This window comes from Penicillium daleae (genome assembly GCF_028827525.1).
Source record: "Penicillium daleae strain IBT 16125 chromosome Unknown utg000005l_segment0_segment0, whole genome shotgun sequence".
Taxonomy (NCBI): domain Eukaryota; kingdom Fungi; phylum Ascomycota; class Eurotiomycetes; order Eurotiales; family Aspergillaceae; genus Penicillium; species Penicillium daleae.
The window spans coordinates 3,874,874-3,893,904 of NW_026623153.1; the positions used below are offsets into that span (position 1 = coordinate 3,874,874).

Below are 19,031 nucleotides of genomic sequence, written 5' to 3' on the forward strand. Positions count from 1 at the left end.
ATTAGTGTTCATATGTAGCCAGTGAACGGCGGGCGTCATTCCCTGATGGCGTTGGTGAGCAACGAACGGTGAGCTTGAAGTTTGGGACAACCAGTAGATCTTTATAGAAATTCCCAGTATGAGACTATAAGCCGGTAGTTTCCATGCCATAGATGCTGGATCAGTCAAAGTCGTCATGAAGTAACTATCGTCAATGATGGTGGTCACCAAAGTACGAGTACTGGTGGAGGTGGGTTATGTACTCGCCAGATGGTCCATCAGCGGGCCAAAGCGCGTTTCCACCAGAGAGGTTCGTAGTAACCCCCTCTCAGCCATGATGAGTGCATATTCTCAACATGAGATGGAGTAGGGTGTAAAATCAAACAAATAACCATCCTTCATTGTTGTGGTCCAGAGTCAGGGGAACCCCGTTTCAATGTCAATGTGAATGTGAATGTGAATGTTGATGTTAATGCAGGGTTCAACGGGCGCCGATCGTGTCCCCAACGGCCGATGACGAAATCACCAAATCTGCGGAGCTCCTCGCAAAAACATCAACAACACCCCATCTCTCCTTCCACCACGCTTCCTCCCGCGCTCTCTCATCTCTTCCCTCTCTATTCCCATTTTGTTGATCCTCAATTCACTGCCATCATGTTCGCCCGCCGTCTCGCCACCGCTCTCCCCCGCGTCCAGGTCGCCCCCTTCCACAGCACCGCACGCAACCTCGTCCAGAAGGGCGACCCCATCCCCAACCTGAACGTCCTCGTCGAGAACTCTCCGGGTAACAAGGTCAACCTCGCCAAGGAGATCAAGGGCAAGGCTGTTATCGTTGGCACCCCCGCCGCCTTTAGTACGTGAAAACGGATTTCAATGCGAATGATCCAAGAGAGCTGTTGTTGACCGATGTACCTGGTTCTACGTTTCAGGCCCCGCTTGCTCCAGCACCCACGTTCCGGGATACATTAACCACCCCAAGCTGAAGGAGGCTGGCCAGGTCTTTGTCGTTTCCGTCAATGATCCCTTTGTGTAAGTTGAGCTTGTGTTCCGTGGAGTGGGGAAGTGCAATTGGGATGAGAAAACGGGGATTATAATTATGGATCGATCGCTAATGCGCAATAAAAATGCAGCACCCAGGCATGGGGCGTTTCCCTGGACCCCCAGGGCAAGAGTGGCGTACGTTTTTACCTATCCTCTCTTTGAAAACTTGGGACTGTGGCTAACATGATTCTCCCGGTTACACAGGTCCGCTTCCTCGGCGACCCAACCGGCAAGTTCACCGAGGCCCTTGACTTGAGCTTCGACAGCGTCGCCATCTTCGGCAACAACCGTAGCAAGCGGTATGCTCTGCTGGTGGAGGATGGCAAGGTCAAGGAGGCCTTTGTCGAGCCTGATAACACGGGCGTGAACGGTACGTTATTAGCTGATTGAAATCTGTGCCACTGGGAAAGGACGAAGCGACTGACTTGATTTGATAATAGTGTCTGCTGCGGAGAAGGTGCTCGGTTAAAACATCTGCTGTAAGAGTATAAGTAGGAATGATCAGATCAGTCGATAGGGCCCTTGCATATAGCAATTGATGTCGACAAAAATCAAATAAGCATTGACGAATTAGATTAGAAATTGAGCCTAGCCTTAACATTAATTGAGTCGTGTCAATTGTTCTCTTGGGTAGGTACGCAGTGAATGATGGTAAGGCTTCCCCGCAAAAGTGGTGTGGACATATACACCGATTATAAGGTCAGTACTGGGGCCCCACCGTTCTTCAACTCTGGACTCTCAAAAACTGCATGCGAGAACATTACCTAGGTATTACACTGGCGATAAGGTAAATTTACTCTGAGGTGATTACGTGCAGTATACAGTGGTGTTCCATAAGTTTGCAACACCCGAAAAAGTTCAAACCCCTCATCAGCTATACTTTGAAAGACAAGTTGAAACACAGATGCCGGGAATATCTAGAAAGAGGGTTCAAAAGACATTCAGAAAGATCTGTTAAAAACATAAAATCGAGGCATATTTTGACGGCCTGTTTTCTTGGTCCCTGGTTTCAGACTTTTGAACTGCCACTGTATACTCCAAAGACCCACGCTGTAAAAGTGCGCTACCTACTTATTTCAACTCCATTCTAGGTTAACGACTGCCTAACCTCGAGACCCGGCCGATGGGTCTTGATATTCGCACGACGGTTTATAATAAGTTAGCGCAAGATCTACTATGCAATTCTGTTTTTTAGTCTCGTATATACATGTGAAACTCCTGATATTTTAACAACGTTTTGACTGTGAGACAATTAATTGGGTGTCTGAAACATGAAGCATCAAGAATTCTAGCATATAGGAGTTGTGAGAATAACGTGGGGTACGAAGAAGATTTAGTGAATCGCGTGCGGCAGCTCCAAGATGTGAGTTCTTCGAGAACCTAGAGAATAATAGTGTAGCTGCTGCCATAAGGCATTTCGAGGCAGCGATTCAAGATAGGTTGCTATGGTCTAGACTATAGCATCCAAGATGAATTTTCGAACAAAGTTCGAGCTACATACTCTGTTATAAGGCTTTAAGACTTTAATGTTGCACCTAATACATTATGCATGGCAAACAAAAATGATTCGTTGTCAAGTAGATCCATAAAGAAAGGAGACAGCTCTAAATATCAACAGATATCAAAAACAATCTTGTACGACTTAACCTGGAGGCCCCCCACACACATCCACCATATACACCTGGGACCTCCTTCTCCTCAGCATCCTCACAACCCATCACTCACTCAGTTGGTAGTAAAATAAGCGATGTTATTAGTAAAGACACCGATATTATCGCTATAAGACGCAAGGCTCTTTCCATCCTTGTCCACCATACTCTGGGAGCCGAGGACATTAAGGTTATACACGGAAATCGCAGAAGTGCCTTCAATGCTGAAAATCGAGCTTTGGCAGTTCTGGGGCCCGCCGTACACGGAGCAGGCTAGTGGTCAGCTGAGTTAGTGGCTGGAACTAAAGCTTGGATATGACGAGTTAGAGGGGACTTACTGGCGTCGTAGTTGTTGAAGAAGGAGTACAGGCCTGCGCCGTATACGTGGAGGTCTGTCGAGTTAACGACGCGGAGACCCCAGCCCATAGCGCAGTTACCTGTGCTGCCGCTGCAGCTGGTGGCGAAGTCGGGGTCGTGAATCGCAGTGTTTGGTGTGAAGGGTGTCAGGGCATTGGGATTTGGTTGGTAGTATCTGTATACCTCTTGCGTGAGCATTTCTTGCTTGAGAAAGTGGTGCTTGGGGGGGGGGGGGGGCGAACGCTGTTTCGGTTTGAATCTGTCCCATGTATACGTTCTTGGTGGATGCGAACTGGTACTGGTAGAGCGAGCTGTGCTCGACAGATGTGCCGGACCTGTATTTATCTTGTATTAGCTCGATGGTTTAGAGAAGGTTATCGTTGTATGTAAACTCACAGCCAGATATTGCCTGCCGTGCTCTCAATGTTCAAACCGCGGCCACTGTAGATGGTGATCTGGCCGCCGTCGGATCCACTCTGAACATCAACGTCACTTTCACAGTTGTTAGCACGCAAGTCAGGGAAAAGATCTTTTCAGCCCTGAGAGGGAAATATCGGGAAACATACTGGTCCGAAACCCAAAGCCAACAGTTCTCCATGTACAGGTTGGAAGCCGAAGGAGTTACGTGCATGAGCATGTAGGCTGCAATGCAGTTGTTATCGACGTTCGAGCTGTTAGGTGTTTTGGCACACTCCGTAGTAGTCTGCTGGGAGCCCGCAAATCCTCCAACCCGGGCGTGGACATCCCAGAGACCAGCTGGCTCGGATGACGAGGCAATATTCCACTCGATAAGAATGGCACCAGCTTGAGGTCCCTGGGTGCTGAGAATGAGATCCGAGAGTTCAACCTGGCCCTGATCACCTGCCTGGCCAACCTGAATCACAGGCTTTGGCGCATCCATGTTGTTGAAGAAGTCTCCACTAGACATGATGACAGGGTACGCCTCTCCAACGATCTTGGAGTTGGCTGGGATTATCAGAGTGCTGGTAACCTTGTAGACTCCAGCGTCGATGTACACGACATTGCCAGACCCAGCAGCGCTATTGATGACACTCTGGAGTGCCGCCGTGTCGTCGGTCGTTCCATCGCCCTTGGCACCACCATCACGAACGCTGGAGAATGAGGAAGCTGACAGAGATTCGTACTGTGGCTTCGACCGCTGGTAATACTTTGAACCATCCAAAAGTCCTGCGGGGCGAGAGACCGGTGTGAGATCACTGGCAAATTTGGTCGGGCCGGCAGGGGTATACTGATTACCCTGACCCCAGGCCGCAATAACACTCGAGCCCGAGGTACCTGCCAAAACCGTGCTATTGGGACCCTCAACCACGACACCAACGTTGTCAAGAGCAACATTTTCGAGAATGATGCTGCCGGCAGTTTGGGGAGCCGAAGAGTCTGACCGAGCGGATTTGATGGCGACGGGGGTGTTGGTGATGGAGCTGTCAAACAAGGTAATCGAGCCGACGCTCTGCTGGTCGCTACCGCCGGTCGAGATATCAATTCCGAGCTGGCAGTTGTTGATGTTGATTTCTTGATATGTCCAGCCCCAGTTCCAGAAGTGGCTGATCGCAGTCACCGCATTGTTGAAGGTCAGGTTGCGCATGGTAAATTGCTGGTTTCCGAGGGCTGCTCCAATCTTGCCTCCGTTGAAGACGAGGTCACCCGCAAAACCGGCAGAGCCTGAGAGATTCGCAATCAGTACGTATTCATTTGTGCAGCTCAATTCCTGGATGATTTGGGGCAGACTCACCACTTTCACAAAAGATTCCCTGGTGCTCAGTCCCTTGGTCCGCACTGAGCTGGAAAACAATATTCTGCAGGCTCGTCGCCTGAGCAGTGGGCCAGTGGATTCCACTAATCTGCGTGCCTGCGGCGACATCAGTGGTATCAAGGACGAAATTGCGGACCTGTCTCCAAAACACAGTAGTCGCAGGCCAGTTCGGGTCAGCACTGAAGTAAGGATCTCCGTCAATTAGATAGCCACCGTTGAACCCGGAAGATGCCTTGATGACTGGCATCGCATTCGGGTTGCCAATGATGATTGTGTTGTAGTAGTCGAAGATTGGCGCCGAAACCACGTACGTGCCCGAGGGGAAGTACACGACTGCGGGCGTGGTCGTGCTTGAGAAGCAGTTCTGGCCGCAACGTGCACCACTGCTGATAGCATTGTTGATAGCAGCAGTGTCATCCGTGACACCATCACCTAAAATTTGTATGAGTACATGGAAGAATCAGAGAATTCACGGAGCACAAAGTGTATTCAAACCTACCCTTTGCTCCAAAGTCCTTGACATTGCGGAAAGTCGTATACCCCGAAGGCCCGAAGGGCGAGATGCCCTGGTGCTTGATGGACTCCATCCAGAACGCAGGCCCATCCCGAGCTACAATGTTTGCGTTGGAGGAACCACGGCTCACTAGATCTGAGCCATACTCGTTGTTCCCATGTCGAGCATGTATACCACCACCAGCAGCTTCAGCCACCGGAATCGCATTAGCAGGGGACACAGACCCGAGCAGAAGGGTAAGTGGGAGAAGAGAAGAGATATGCATCGCGACCTTGTCACTGTTCTCAAGCGGATTATTGTTGTCGGCCGTTGTGTGCACGATGATACAAACTGGGAGGCCAGGGTCATATTTATATGTCCTGGAATCATGTATATTTTGCTTCTTGAAGCGAGTTCTTCGGGTTCTGAGGAGATGTTCCCCGCGTTGACACTATTCGTTCTCCATCTGGAGAAAATGGGCTCCACTTGTCCTCCACAAGAGTCGATTGACCGGGCAATGTTCTTAGCAATGTTCTTGAAATCTAGATGACAGTGACAGTAATCCCTGTAAGAGTCCCATGGGACGCGGAATCTCGCACGAAGAGGCATTCCCCCGCGCCCGCACAATGGACGAAGGAGGCTTGTAGTCTACGAAGACTAATTTTTCGGCATAAATTGATATCGTCAGAGTGGACTTCCGGAGTACGTCGGTGTGTGAGTGTCTTAGAAAGTATATTAATCCTGGCCTCGTAGAATTGCGGGGAATCGGATATCGGTCTTTTCGCACGAGCATCTTGGCCCCGGCACTTGCAATATGAACTTCGTTTCAGCAGGCACACTCCGCTCCAATGTTAATTGTATCTTCATTTCCTTGCTTTGGGCATCAATTCCCTCCCCCGCTTCATAGATTAGGCCATGTTCCTGGCTTAGAAGGTTCTTCAGCGTTCTACGCGACAATCCGCGGGGTGAGTTCACACTTGATCGTTGCTAAAACCCGGTGAAGGACTAATGTAGGCACGGTGCATGACCCTAGTTTAGCAAGCCTTGCTCTATGGCCCATGTCAATCTATACGGGGTCCCCACAACGGCTCTCGGGATTGCTTCTATCCAGACATCACGCCCAGTTCGTCAGAGGGGTCGGAGGCGTCTGAAGCGATGCATGAGCGACGGCTTGCCTTCATGAAGAAGCGCCACAAATTGCGGGGTATTAGTTTACAGCCCGGTAGACTGCTAGGTGGGAATGAAACACGACGATAGAAACGGAGAAGAATTGAGAGGAAGCATCTTTAGTACGGTATCCTGTTCTTGAGTGTTGTAATGAAAGCTCGGATGATTATGACATAGTGCGTATGATTCCGTTTAAGTTCTGCAAACAAGGAGAAAAAAGAGAACCCCAATTTACTACTGGTAAAATCGTGATGCATAATGTAGAAAATATACATAGATTCCATTCGAACGAGTGTGTAGCTATATCAGTAAGAATGAATGGTGGACTGGACAGAAAAGAATATTCACAGAATCAACATCAATATCAATATCAATATCAAATGCATCCGCTATTGTGCTATTAGCAACCTTCTCGATCCTTTGCAGCCTATTGTAGACCGGGAATAGCATTACCCGGTTAGTGAGGAACCACAGGGTACTGAAGGTTGCTGCAAGATCCATCACACTTCTGATACAGGCCGATGAAACCATACCCTCCACAGTTTTGGAGAGGATCACCAGCGCAGGGCATCAGGCAGTTACCCATGGGAGTGACGGTGGGCATATCTTTCGTGGGAATACTGTTGCCACAGAAGCACTGATTTTCATCCTCCACGCCGGCAATGGTGTAACCATCGGCAATGCATTGCTCAACGCATGCAGCCGGAGTCATATCAGAGATATCCCCGGAAGAACCAGTCAGGATACGCACACCGCCGACATTGTCCTGGGTACATCCGATCCACTCCCATTGATGACTACTGGTGAGATCGGTGTAGTAATGCAGAGGCTGGCCAATTTCAGTTGGCGCGCCACAACCGCTCATAAATTGAGCATCATTTGGGCCAGGCTGGACTGGGTTGCAGCCTGGGAGGGCATCGAGCCAACCGTCGACCTGCTCGTCAATCGAGCGCTCGAGAATGCAGCCGTCGGTAACATAATCGGGCTGGAGGGTAATCGGCTCACACTTGGTGATATCACCGCCTCCGTCATCGCAAGTGTTGATGGCGTCTTGGAGAACGTCAATGTCCCAGCCGTTAAGCTAAGGTGAGAACAAATAACGTTAGTAACGCTGTTTCAGAATGAAGAAGATATCATGTTACTTGCGAAGTCTCCATGCAACCCGTAGCCAGTGGGGTCACCAAAGGAAAAGACGAATGGCTGTTGATCACCATACCACATGTCCCCAAACTGCTCGGTGTGCCAATTGACTTCGATGAAAATCGAGATAATTCGCACCGGGTGAGTTGCAGGGCAAGGTCCATTATCGTACTCCTGGGTAGGATAGGCCACATGGGACTTGTGGTCAGAGCTATCTAGGTTGACACCGTCCCAGCAGGATGGGAAATAGACTTGCGCACGGAGACCATCGGGACAGTTGGTAGTTGGGAAGTTGGGTGTCTGCGGAGTGCCTGGGGCATTATAGTTCAAGCAGGCGAAGCTTCGAGCATTAGTCTCGATTGTGCCTTTATCGCTGCGGTCAAGAGGATTTCCGGCGATCATGCGGAACCCGGCCGGAGGTGCGACGATTGTGCCATTGGTAGTAGGGTCAGGCCTCTGTCTGGATTACAATGTTAGACATTGTTTTGTGACGGGGAGAATGAATGATTGATACTTACTCATAGTAGATGAGTGCACCGCCATTCTGTGGCACTTGCGTGAAGCTTCCATTCTGAGCTTGATAATACAACGCGGCAACCCAGTAATTGGACTTATCCTGAATCGCTGAGCATGAGCTGCACTGCGATGTCTGGGTCATGTTGTAGTCCATTGTGAATCCGAAGCCGGATCCGCCCAAAACGGTGTGAACATGGTTGGACGCAACTCCGGGCGAGACGATTGGGTCTACTTGTTCAATGACCAGGGGCGAGCTGCAAGGCACTTTGAAAAAGGCGAGAGATGGATGCACCGAGCAAAGGAACATCCAGGTCAGGGAGGCCTGCTTCGTGAAGAAGGGCATAGTGGGATATTACTGCAGCTGAGCAGAATGCAGCTAAGATGAGGTCCACTTTGGTCTGTTGACCAGGCAGTCAGCGGCCTTCTTAAACGAAGAAATTCAAGCCGTCTTTAGCAAAATAGAGGGAGGGTAAGCGCTATGTTCAAATCCGTAAATGTCTTCAATTTCAGGCCGCGGATGTGTAGGGAACAAGACGCCCAGACTCCGGTGACAATTTCATGCCCAACGCTTGAAATACATAACGAATGGGAATGCACCATCTCCGCGGTTTCAACGCTCCCCACACATACCCCTTAGTATCTGATCATAACCTGCAAGGGTTCCTCGTGAAGAACCTGGGGGTAACCTCGTTGTCGTCTCATGTCTGCGCGTCCGAGTTTCCGCGACCCCGAGATTCCGCGACTCCGCAAATTCATCGGGCAGATCGCAGGGATGCTAGATGCGTGACGAATGATCCCGGTGAGAAGACACTGTTTCGGGAGACTAGTGGCTGATATTGTGCAGAATGAATGGTCTGGGGTATTCCGGGGTGCATCACTTGCAGAATCTTAACTGCGAGGATGGGAAACTTCAACAAGCATTTTGACTATCCCAGGCACACCTGGATGATTTAGATACCACTTTATTGTTAGGGATGGCTAGTAGGACTCATCTGAAACAGTCAGGAAATGACGGGAGAGAGGTTAAATTAATTTCCGTGACCGATACTCCGCTATATACTCTTAACCGCCCTGAAAGGAGGGGCTTACTTGTAAAGCAGGTGGTATGGAAAGAGGAACATAGCACTATGCTTAGAATCCGTGAGGGATGTCGTTGTTTCCAGTCGGAGTCAAAGTTAACTTGGTGGAAGATTGCAGAGCGCAATCAAGCCAGGATAACTATATAAGTGTATACACTCGGTTTCTTGTGCCCAGCTCATGCCACAAGTATCAATCTGCCAAATACCTCTATACTTCAATCATCATTATCACTTCTATCTTTATCAGTCATGTGTTCTAAGACTGCCTCCATTTTTCTCCTCTCTCTTGGACCAGCACTTGTACTTGCTCAAGGCAAGCGTGGTCTAGCCTACAACAACGGCACACTCGCAAACCTCTTCAGTGGCCAAAGCCAAGTCACATGGGGCTACAATTGGGGATTTGATCGCATCGGACTTGACAATTCCCTTGACTTCTCGCCAATGCTTTGGGGCCTCCCCTCCTCGGCGAACCCAGACTGGACAGCGGCAGTTGATGCGGCAGGTGTCAAGGAAATCCTTGGTTTCAACGAGCCAGACCTTGGCTCGCAGTCCAACATCAGCCCGTCCGATGCTGCTGCCGGTTATCTCGAGTTTATGCAGCCGTTTGAGGACCAAGTCCGGATCGGGACTCCTGCGGTAACCAACGGGCCTCCCCCAAGCATGGGCGTTGGCTGGATGGATCAGTTCTTTGGGAACTGTACGTCCTGCACGTTGGACTTTGTCGCGATTCACTGGTATTCGAACAACGACCCGGATGGCTTCAAGTCCCATGTGCAACAGTTCTACAAGTACAATAAACCTATTTGGATTACCGAATTTGCGGCAAGCGGCTCGGAGGATGATCAGATCTCGTTCCTGCAGAACGTTCTTCCGTGGCTTGACTCGCAGGCCCAAGTTGAGCGATACGCTTATTTTGGAGTTTTCCCGGGATTTTTGGCAAACGAGAATGGGGATGGTATGTCGCAGCTTGGCCAGGTTTATGCCACTTACAGTGGTTAGTGGCTAGGTTTTCTGGTGACAAGGCAGAAAGATGGCTAGGACCAACTGCTAGGGCTAAGTTTGGGCTATATGGACATATATTGGTGCAAAATTTCTGCTGTCTAGCTTCCACCAAGACGTTTAACCCCATTCTGCTCCTGGAATTATCCAGTTCAAAGTGCATTGACCTTACCCTCAATCCAAACAATAATCAAGCGCTTAATCTAGTAATTCTATTCGAGGCACAAGCTTGGCAGCCGAAAGTCCCATCCAAAGTATCCAAATAGTTTACACCCTATAAGGTCGAAGTGGTTACCATATTGAGAAATTCGTTACTTCTCTTGTGTGTCAGAGCAAGCAGATATCCACAATGATTATGTGGCTGTAGGCTTGACTAACAGGAGTCACCAAGTTCGCACCTTGGCACTTCTTTGAGCTCGCCCTACCGGCCTTGTAGCTATATTCAGTAAAAAATGCGATCAAGAGAGCAAGGACGAAGACCTGGATAGTGGATCAGGATAGTTAATCTATCAAGGGTCTCCAAAGCCATTGTGACAGTATTTAGCGCCAATATCGTGAAGGCAGAACTCGGCACAGGAGAGCGGCGAATGAGCATCTAGAACAAGTGCCACTTTCGTTTCAGATCTCGTACAGAGTATAATTTACCACAGCTTGCAGTTGTGGTTCACTTCTGAGTACCTGGAGAGGGGGAATAGTCCTCGGATTTAGGAATGTAAGGCTTCAGACCCCCAGTAACAAAAACCGGGGGGCCCTCGCCTAGTAGTTTTGTCGTTTGAGTCGCTGAGTGGCTCGAGTATATACTCTTTCGGGGTTGGTCTCGGGGGCTCGAGATGCCAAGCTCGGGAAGAACAAGGTCCCGAAAGTTTATTTGAGTCCGAGTTTCAGGCCGTACACGCTCTGGTGAAGTCTGAAATCTTAGGGTTGCCTGTGGAGGTTCATTCCACAAGACAACGCGATTCATGGCTTACCGGGATCTAAGGATCCTGACTCGAGAAATGGCTGGGTGAATGCTAGGTTCCGCATTTCCGCGAGAAGCAATGCATTTGTTCCCCTGGCGCCTCGAGCTCGGTGGCTGCCGCTCAGCCGTTTGGCCCGTTTTGGGGGCGGGGTTGTCTGGGGTAGACGCAACGAGATTTGATCACCCTCGCTCTCGACTTTTATTTAGCGTCTCGGCTGCTGCCCAACCGTTGACCGTTTTTATACCGCGCGGATACCCCGCGGAGTAGATCGAGGGAGAAGGTATCTGGGGTTCGACGCGTATGACTGCCGAAGAACCTTATTCTATAGAAATGCGGGAAATACTGGATTGATAAATTAATAATACCCAATTCCATACTTCGAGCGTATTGTCCATAGTAAACTGTCCTTATGATACGCGTCTGACTGGCATTTTTTGGGTTCGTCGGCTCCAGCTCGGTAGCGAACGATTTCCAAACTCGAAAGACCAAGCAGAAGTTGCTCCCATGAGAAGGCCTGGGCTTCTTCCTCTGGGGAAGCTCGTTCCATAGATGAATATTGAATGTTGAAGTTTGCTACATCTAGTATCCCATACCCATCATCCTGTAGTCCCTGTGCATTATGTGATAGGTACCACCATATGTCCCTACTTGTCCTGGCCTACGACGATCTATGTTGCAATCATGCAATCGTCCGATGAGCGTATCTCTCGACCTACTGAGCCCGGAGGGCTAGTTCTCGAAGCCTGGGGCCAAGGCATCATGGTGGGCTCGCTGGTAGTAATGGGCGCAATCATCGTGGCCAACATGAAAAGCCATGTGCTTCTTCACAAGCTCATCTTGGCAGAGGTAAGCCCCAGCAAGAGTCTAGGGTCTTCGAGGCATATAGATTGAACCGACTAACAAATCCTAACGAGCACACAGCTAATTCTCGCTATTCCACATGGATTATTCATCTTTAACAAACCGCCTGTCTACGGATGGTACCTCTCGGCCAGTGCTATCGGTCTTAACATCTCTTGGAGTCTTCACAATATCATCGCCTGGATGAAAAGCAGACGCTTCTACTCTTACAGGGTATCCTGTACATACATCATCACAGTCATACTGGTCCAACCATACTGGGTACTGGAGATATACGCTAATTTTACTTACTTCAACAACATCAATCGAATCTACCAGACTACGAGACCCCTAGAACCATTCTTTCGGTATGTCTTCTCCTTTCTTAGATTCGACATGCAAGAGCAAAAACTCTTCGTACTAAATCCTTTACTTCGATAGAGATCCATGGTGGATATATACCACATGCTCTCTCTTCTACACAATCAAACGCGTCTACAACTTCGGTATCCTGGAACTTGTCAAAGTTAGCCCACGCTTCGGGGTCATGCTAGCGTCCATGTGTCTCTCCATAGTCTTCATTATCGTTGACACCTGCAGTGTCGTCAGCGCGTTCAACGACATGTCGCTTCCCATCGGCGTCGAGCCATACTGGAAGGTAAGTCACACGACCCTGAACTTCCTTGGTCATTATTGTCCTCTCTGGCAAACGAGAAATAAAACTCACAGGGGCGATCTTTCTACGTCTCAGCTCTCCTTCATTTTCAAATGCCTCTGCAACACCGTGATCCTCGACGACTTCGAAACAGCCCTCAACCGCATCCGCACCTACCGCCAGCAGGAACAAGCGCGAATGAGCAACTGGCCTAATAGACATTCTGGAAACATTCATCCGCATTATTCGGTCTATTAGCAGGCTTCTGTGAGTGGAGCGTTTCCAACCTTGGAAGTTATTGGAGTTGAGACGTCGACGCGCGGGGCTCAGGAAGGGAGAGTAATGTAGATCACATGGTCATACTCGTTCACTGGTATAGTTTCTCTTTTGTGTATAGTAGGAGTCATTTCCAGGTGCAGGGAAGTGGACTTAACATGATGTTTATTCGAAATTCCGTACGCTACCATACGGTTTGTTATAATGATGGAAATATATAGTTACAGTGGACGGGAGTATGGTGCAAATTTATTTTGTTGGATGAAGAAATCCGAATGTGAACTTTAACTCTAGCGAGGCGTGTAAATACTAAATAGCAGTTAAACTAAATATATTGACATCTATGGCTTGAAGCTAATTTCCTTGCAACCTAGGTACTTGAAAAGATTTCCACCCGCACTTGGACAATACATATCTTTGAAAACTTGACTAGCATATCTATCAGGGCCCGAGCACCTATACATGTTGAATTTCTAAATTTTGAATTCTTTAAGATTGGCAGCGGACTCTAAAAAATACTGCAAAATACATGAGGAATTTGGGATGCAATTCAGTTCCACCAGCCTTGCAGCGATATACAGTGGAAATAATACACGGGATGGCAAATTAGATTGGTAAAAGTTCCGTAGAGATACACGAGGTAATAGAATTCAATTGCTCGGAGCAAGCACGATAATAAGAATAGCTCTTAGTATCTTCCAGCCGTGTTTCAGAGCCCAGCTCCAAACCCACTCTGCAACCCATCGCGTGGCCACGACTCAACCAACTCCGTCAAGATCCGCAACCGATCCCGCGAATCCTCTGCTTCATCCTGCCAATACGCCAACATCTCCACCGCACTCATAACCGCATCCTTCCAGCCAAGCGGAAGAAGTTCCTCGGTCGCACCGCACCGGCTAGCAGCCAAAAGGATGAGGGCGCTGCGGGTGCACGAGCGCAGCATCAGCCAGACGCCGTGATGGCGGTGCTTGAAACCCTTGCGGTTCTTGTGAATGCGCTCTACGGACATTTGCAAGCCCTTTACGACGAATTCGTCGGTTAGTGGGTCGCGGGTTTGGTGAGCGATTGCTTCGAGCATGTATGGGAAGTAGATCCACTCGTAGCAGTCGAGGAGGTGGCCGCGTAGGACGAATTTGAGGACGTCGTCGTCCATCTCGGGGCTTGAGAGGGAGAGAATCGGTGGGAGGGAGGCCGTCCTAGGATTGAGCTGTTAGTAGGCCTCTCAAAATGGGGGTGATTCGATTAAATCGAAGATGTGGGCATTACCATTCGGAGGCTTGAACTTCAAAATCGAGTGATGATTCTCTCAGTTGGTAGGCGTCTGGAAATCGGCCTTGCGTTTGGTTCCGGAAGAACAGTTGGATAATTCGCATTGTTAATCGTCGAATGGCGGTCTCCGCCAGATAGAAGTACCATACCCGGGATTCTTCGCGGCTCAGTTGCTCCATTGGAAGTGCCGGGAAGAACGTTGGATATGTGAAGCCAAGTGGATTGGGCTGGTTAAGACCGAGTTCCAAGCGCAGCTCACTAGAGCAGACACACCGAATCTAGTCAGTGCAAATTTAAGAAAGAAGGCGTCTAGCACAGAAAGGAGTGCAGATGAAGGAGCAGCTCACAGTTCGGACTTTAGACAGGCCCAGTGTGTTGTCTCCAAACAGCGAAGATCGTTCGTCAGGTTCCCGGACACCCTGCTTGAAAAGACCATCGTCTCTGCCATTGCCGCAGTCTGCACGAAACACCTCCAGGCCTTGATGGGTTGGAAGATAGCCATCAGGTAAACCCCAGAATAGAAGAAACACTGCACTTCCAGCACTCCATGTGTGCGCAGAACCACCCCGAGCCTCATCTGTGCGGCTTCAAAGTACTTTTGACCGAGATGAAAGGAGGGTGACCTTCGCGCTGTCATTGAGCTAGCTTCATGGTGCTCCTGGAAGCTTTCGGAAATTGCGCCCAAAGCGCAGACGAGTAGCTATGGAGAAGAAGTTCTCGTCAGTAATGAATCCCAGCTAGCCATAGATAGCCACATTTATGCGGAGATTGAATAACGAGACAATTGAAGATTTTAGAGCCCCTTACCACGAGGCATGAAGGTGCGTCCCAACCTATCCCATGAACACACGCTTGGTACAGATAATCTGTCACCAAGGGCACATCAAGGATTGGATTCGCAATATGCACATGCTCCAGAAATGTTTGGAGTAGCCTAGTGCATGTTTCCAGGTCTAATTCCAGTCGTTCGAGGCGAGGGTCGCTTTTCGCGAGGAAAGGCTCTGCTGACAGGGTTGGTGAAATAACCAATGCTTTGAGGTTGGTACTCGAGTCGAATTTGCCCTCGAATACGCTCCAGGAGAGAATGGTCTCGATTGTGAGTCGGCTTAGCTCTGAGCTGTAGTACAAGGGACTGCCAATTAATGTCGAGGTGTCGCCATCTATCACTGCTGAAGAAGCAGTTTTGATGGTTGCTAGATCATCGGCAGAGCGGTCAACAGGTGGCTGTACCTGCTCGGTTTGTTGCTGTTGCTGTTGCTGCTGTTGCTGCTGCTGCTGGATCAACAATTCAAGCTGATCCAGGCGTTGGATAATCACTAGGCTGGCAGGATCGAACCTTTAGTGGCAGTTAGCTGCGATGGTCTGCGAAATTTGCATGTAAATCTGCAAGAAAAGGAGGTTTCCGTACGCCGACAAGTCCGCCGGATCATTTACCACACATTTAGCGCCAATTCTTTCACAGAATGAACATGATGGCTTCTTGTTGTCGCATTTGGTCCTACGAGCACGACAAGTTTGACATGCTCGAACGGCCCTCTTACGTGGATATGCGCCACGAGGCCTGGACTGTTGCTTGGTGGCGGGAGGATTGGGGCTATCAGAGGTAAGCATTTCCGCAGTCAGCAGTGGAGGCAGTAGAATGCGACTGCTACGGGAAGAGCCGAAGCGATACTCCGCGTCGGGCACCCGCGGATCTGTCACCCCGGAGGACGGTAGAGCCATGCTGTGGCCGCGAGTGGGTTTGCAGGTAGCGGAGTCTCGCTCCAGACTGATTTGCGGGGGAGCATCGACGTCTTAAATCGATCCAAGGTGGCAAGTGGGGACGGTAAGAGACTCCTGGGGGCTCGAAAATTCGATACACTAGACGGCACTAGACGTATCTCGTATTGAACTTGCCATTCCCGTTGCAGGTAAGCGTCGGGTTCGCTTCCAATCCCGAACCCAAGACAATTGCGGGGGAAACGCCCAAAAGGGCCACTGCTACCACACTGTCCAGCGGCAAGGGGTCTCGCGCGACTTTTGCTACTTTTCGCTTTGTCGCTTCTTCTTCCCATTGGTGACTGCGTTCTCCACGCCGGAATGGGAGTTTGATATCGCCTAGCAGGAACTTTGACATTCGCCCGGATGCTTGCTTGGACTTGTATACTTCAAACCATGCGCCAGGTATATAAGCCGTGGACTGTTCCCCCACGCTGATCCTCGTTGACATTGTGACCTTTCCACATCAATCTCCTTCCTTTGCAAATCGATTCCTCCAAGTCGATTCTCCCATCTGCTGTCAGAATGGCGACCGAGAAAGTCGAACACTCCAACGTGGAGACGGTCATCGAGCCGAATCTGCATCCTGAGCAGGGCAAATCGGCGCTGATCACCGACAATTTCTTTGAGCATGAACAGACTGTCTACCAAGTCATCCGGGGCCATCCAGTCTTAGTCTGGTGGGCTTTCTTCTTCAGCGTCAGTGCTATTGCATGGTAAGTCCCTCTCCACGATTGATATTCTGTCTCTCTAGATTCCAGGGCTGACACGGCGGCTTACTAGGGGGTTCGATGCCCAGGTGAACGGCGCCGTACTCTCCATCCCGTCTTTCCGACGAGACTTTGGAGAGATTTACGACAGTGGCTACGTAGTTCCTGCTCCATGGCTCAGCGCGTTCAACTCGATTTCCTCCGTTGGACAGTTCTTTGGAGGCTTCATTTGCAGTATTTTTGCCGACCGTTTCGGCAGAAGACTGGCCCTGGCCGTCGGTGTCGTGATTTCCTGCGGTGGTATCTTCGGAGAACTATTCTCGACCGCAAGAGCCGCTTTCTTGATCAGCAAATTGATCTTGGGAGTTGGATTGGGGTTCTATCTTACCATCGGACCCCTGTACTCTTCTGAAGTGAGTTTAAAAACTACCGCCTAGATTAGAGGTGAGATCAGTTCACTAACATGTTTGAACAGGTCTCGCCCGTTGTCCTTCGTGGCATCACCACGGCAGGTGTCAACCTGGGTATTGTTATCGGCCAGTTGCTGTCCAATGCAGCCATCAAGGGTTTCGGTGATCGCGGTGATCGGTGGGCCTACCGGGGCCCATTCGCCATTCAATTCTTCTTTGTCAGTAAGTCATATCTGGCTAATTTTTCTCGCATAGTTCAAAAATGAGCTCTAGAAGACTGACCTATATTCTGATAAAGTTTTCCTGGCCATTGGGCTTCCATTCTCCGTCGAATCGCCTTGGTACCTCGTCCGTCATGAAAGGATCAACGATGCCCGAACCGCCCTCCAGCGCCTCTACGGCAGCGGGACGAACATCGAGACAAAGCTCGTGGCTATCCAGATGACCGTGGCCCAAGACCTGGAAACGAAGGAGTCCAAGTGGTCCGACCTTATCCATGGTACAAATCGTCTTCGCACTATAATTTCCTGCGGAGTCTTCGTGTGCCAGCACCTCGTCGGAATCATCTTTGTCCTCGGCTTTTCCACCTACTTCTTCCAGCTGGCTGGTCTCCCCACCGAGCGTTCCTTCGATCTCGGCGTTGGAGTTACCGCTTGTGGTGTCGTTGGTACTATGCTCTCCTGGACAATCGTCAATCGTCTCGGACGACGGACTATTTTCGTCTGGGGCATGGCTATTCTCAGCATTATCAACCTGCTCATCGGTATCCTTGACGTGGTCCCAACTAAGGGTGCTAGCTGGACCCAGGCAGCTCTCACCGTGGTCTGGGCCTTCTTCTACCAAGTCGGCATTGGTGCCGTCGCGTTCGTCCTTCTCGGTGAAACTTCCTCGCCATCTCTGCGCGCTAAGACTACTGCCATGGCGACCGCCACCCAGGCCATCTTTGGTATTGTCATGAACATCGTTGTGCCATACATGGTCAACCCGGACGAGGGTAATATGAATGGCAAGGTTGGATTTGTCTTCGGTGGCCTGGGTGTGATCGCCACAGTGGGTTGTTTCTTGTACATCCCCGATTTGAAAGATCGTACTTTCGAAGAGATCGATGTCATGTTTGCGAATCGTGTGCCGCCCCGCAAGATGGGAGAATATGTTGTCGAGCACTAAGGCTTGGTTTGAACATGTCTTCTTGCCTCAAATGGGATTTTTGCTGGAGAGTACAAGTGTAATACAACGTGGCCCTGGCCTTGTTCTGGATCTGGTGTTCTTCTTTCTTTCATTGATAATCGCCTCCATGGCTACAGGTTGGTTTGAAACTACAGTCAAATCTGGCTAGATGCTTCAGAATGGGGAATAATTATTAATGAGTTTCGCTTGGTTCTTCATGTAGTGAGAGATCTTCCACTTAATGTAAGTAAAAGTAGTTGAAGTCAAGTCCAATCACGACTGCTGGAAAGGATCATGAGACTTTTCTGTACACATAGATACCAGTAAAGATGAATCAACATTTAACGGTGTCGGCGGGTAGTCTGATATTCTCTAACCAGTCATATAACACCAATTATAAAACACTCTAGTCGTTTTAGCACAGGCCAGGATGTTATACGTGATACTAAGCCGTCGAACAGAGCCCAGGTTTCCCACACAATGTAGATTTACCCCCTCTAGCCCGCAGTAATGCAAGAAATCACTGAACACCAGCGCTTATGCTCCACATTCCGATACACATCGTTGCGACTTCCAACGGGGCTCATGCAATGCCCCGTGGGGAATACTACAAAGTTGTATGTGTGACACTGACAGGGATATGTGTGAGCCAATCAGAGGAGAACGCGACACTCCGCGCCTGCAACCCCAATGCCAAGCCGATCCTGCATTAGCGTCAGCCTCACCTCTCCACACCGCGGATGGCTGCTCGTTCTCGGAAGAGTCCTCGGCCTATTGAAGCGTCTTCAAGTCC

At 49.7% G+C, this 19,031-nt stretch overlaps 8 protein-coding genes across 8 annotated transcripts; 4 read left to right on the forward strand and 4 right to left on the reverse strand.

Moving 5' to 3' along the window:
- Window positions 1-633: 633 nt before the first annotated feature.
- Window positions 634-1,489, forward strand: N7458_005571 (peroxiredoxin family protein; the record flags this gene model as incomplete). The annotated part of the gene is made up of 5 exons (XM_056908953.1): window positions 634-832; window positions 909-1,008; window positions 1,110-1,155; window positions 1,225-1,390; window positions 1,461-1,489. The coding sequence occupies 5 exons, from the start codon at window positions 634-636 to the stop codon at window positions 1,487-1,489; spliced, it is 540 nt and encodes a 179-aa protein (XP_056767571.1).
- A 1,256-nt stretch (window positions 1,490-2,745) lies between these two features.
- N7458_005572 (glycoside hydrolase family 55 protein) lies at window positions 2,746-5,579 on the reverse strand (the record flags this gene model as incomplete). Its single annotated transcript, XM_056908954.1, has 7 exons — window positions 2,746-2,942; window positions 3,008-3,245; window positions 3,301-3,361; window positions 3,423-3,518; window positions 3,593-4,709; window positions 4,780-5,232; window positions 5,300-5,579. 7 exons carry the CDS (start codon window positions 5,577-5,579, stop codon window positions 2,746-2,748), a joined length of 2,442 nt encoding a protein of 813 aa, XP_056767572.1.
- A 1,338-nt stretch (window positions 5,580-6,917) lies between these two features.
- Window positions 6,918-8,459, reverse strand: N7458_005573 (DUF1996 and WSC domain-containing protein; the record flags this gene model as incomplete). The annotated part of the gene is made up of 3 exons (XM_056908955.1): window positions 6,918-7,510; window positions 7,603-8,060; window positions 8,119-8,459. 3 exons carry the CDS (start codon window positions 8,457-8,459, stop codon window positions 6,918-6,920), a joined length of 1,392 nt encoding a protein of 463 aa, XP_056767573.1.
- Window positions 8,460-9,444: 985 nt separating this feature from the next.
- N7458_005574 (glycoside hydrolase family 128 protein) lies at window positions 9,445-10,194 on the forward strand (the record flags this gene model as incomplete). Its single annotated transcript, XM_056908956.1, has 1 exon — window positions 9,445-10,194. One exon carries the CDS (start codon window positions 9,445-9,447, stop codon window positions 10,192-10,194), a length of 750 nt encoding a protein of 249 aa, XP_056767574.1.
- A 1,640-nt stretch (window positions 10,195-11,834) lies between these two features.
- Window positions 11,835-12,906, forward strand: N7458_005575 (uncharacterized protein; the record flags this gene model as incomplete). The annotated part of the gene is made up of 3 exons (XM_056908957.1): window positions 11,835-11,999; window positions 12,075-12,361; window positions 12,435-12,906. 3 exons carry the CDS (start codon window positions 11,835-11,837, stop codon window positions 12,904-12,906), a joined length of 924 nt encoding a protein of 307 aa, XP_056767575.1.
- Window positions 12,907-13,633: 727 nt separating this feature from the next.
- On the reverse strand, window positions 13,634-15,915 carry N7458_005576 (transcription factor domain-containing protein; the record flags this gene model as incomplete). Its single annotated transcript, XM_056908958.1, has 6 exons — window positions 13,634-14,120; window positions 14,191-14,451; window positions 14,541-14,893; window positions 15,001-15,529; window positions 15,628-15,691; window positions 15,735-15,915. The coding sequence occupies 6 exons, from the start codon at window positions 15,913-15,915 to the stop codon at window positions 13,634-13,636; spliced, it is 1,875 nt and encodes a 624-aa protein (XP_056767576.1).
- Window positions 15,916-16,063: 148 nt separating this feature from the next.
- N7458_005577 (uncharacterized protein) lies at window positions 16,064-16,402 on the reverse strand (the record flags this gene model as incomplete). The annotated part of the gene is made up of 1 exon (XM_056908959.1): window positions 16,064-16,402. The coding sequence occupies one exon, from the start codon at window positions 16,400-16,402 to the stop codon at window positions 16,064-16,066; it is 339 nt and encodes a 112-aa protein (XP_056767577.1).
- Window positions 16,403-16,476: 74 nt separating this feature from the next.
- N7458_005578 (uncharacterized protein) lies at window positions 16,477-18,238 on the forward strand (the record flags this gene model as incomplete). Its single annotated transcript, XM_056908960.1, has 4 exons — window positions 16,477-16,667; window positions 16,735-17,074; window positions 17,137-17,293; window positions 17,370-18,238. 4 exons carry the CDS (start codon window positions 16,477-16,479, stop codon window positions 18,236-18,238), a joined length of 1,557 nt encoding a protein of 518 aa, XP_056767578.1.
- Between the last annotated feature and the right edge of the window lie 793 nt (window positions 18,239-19,031).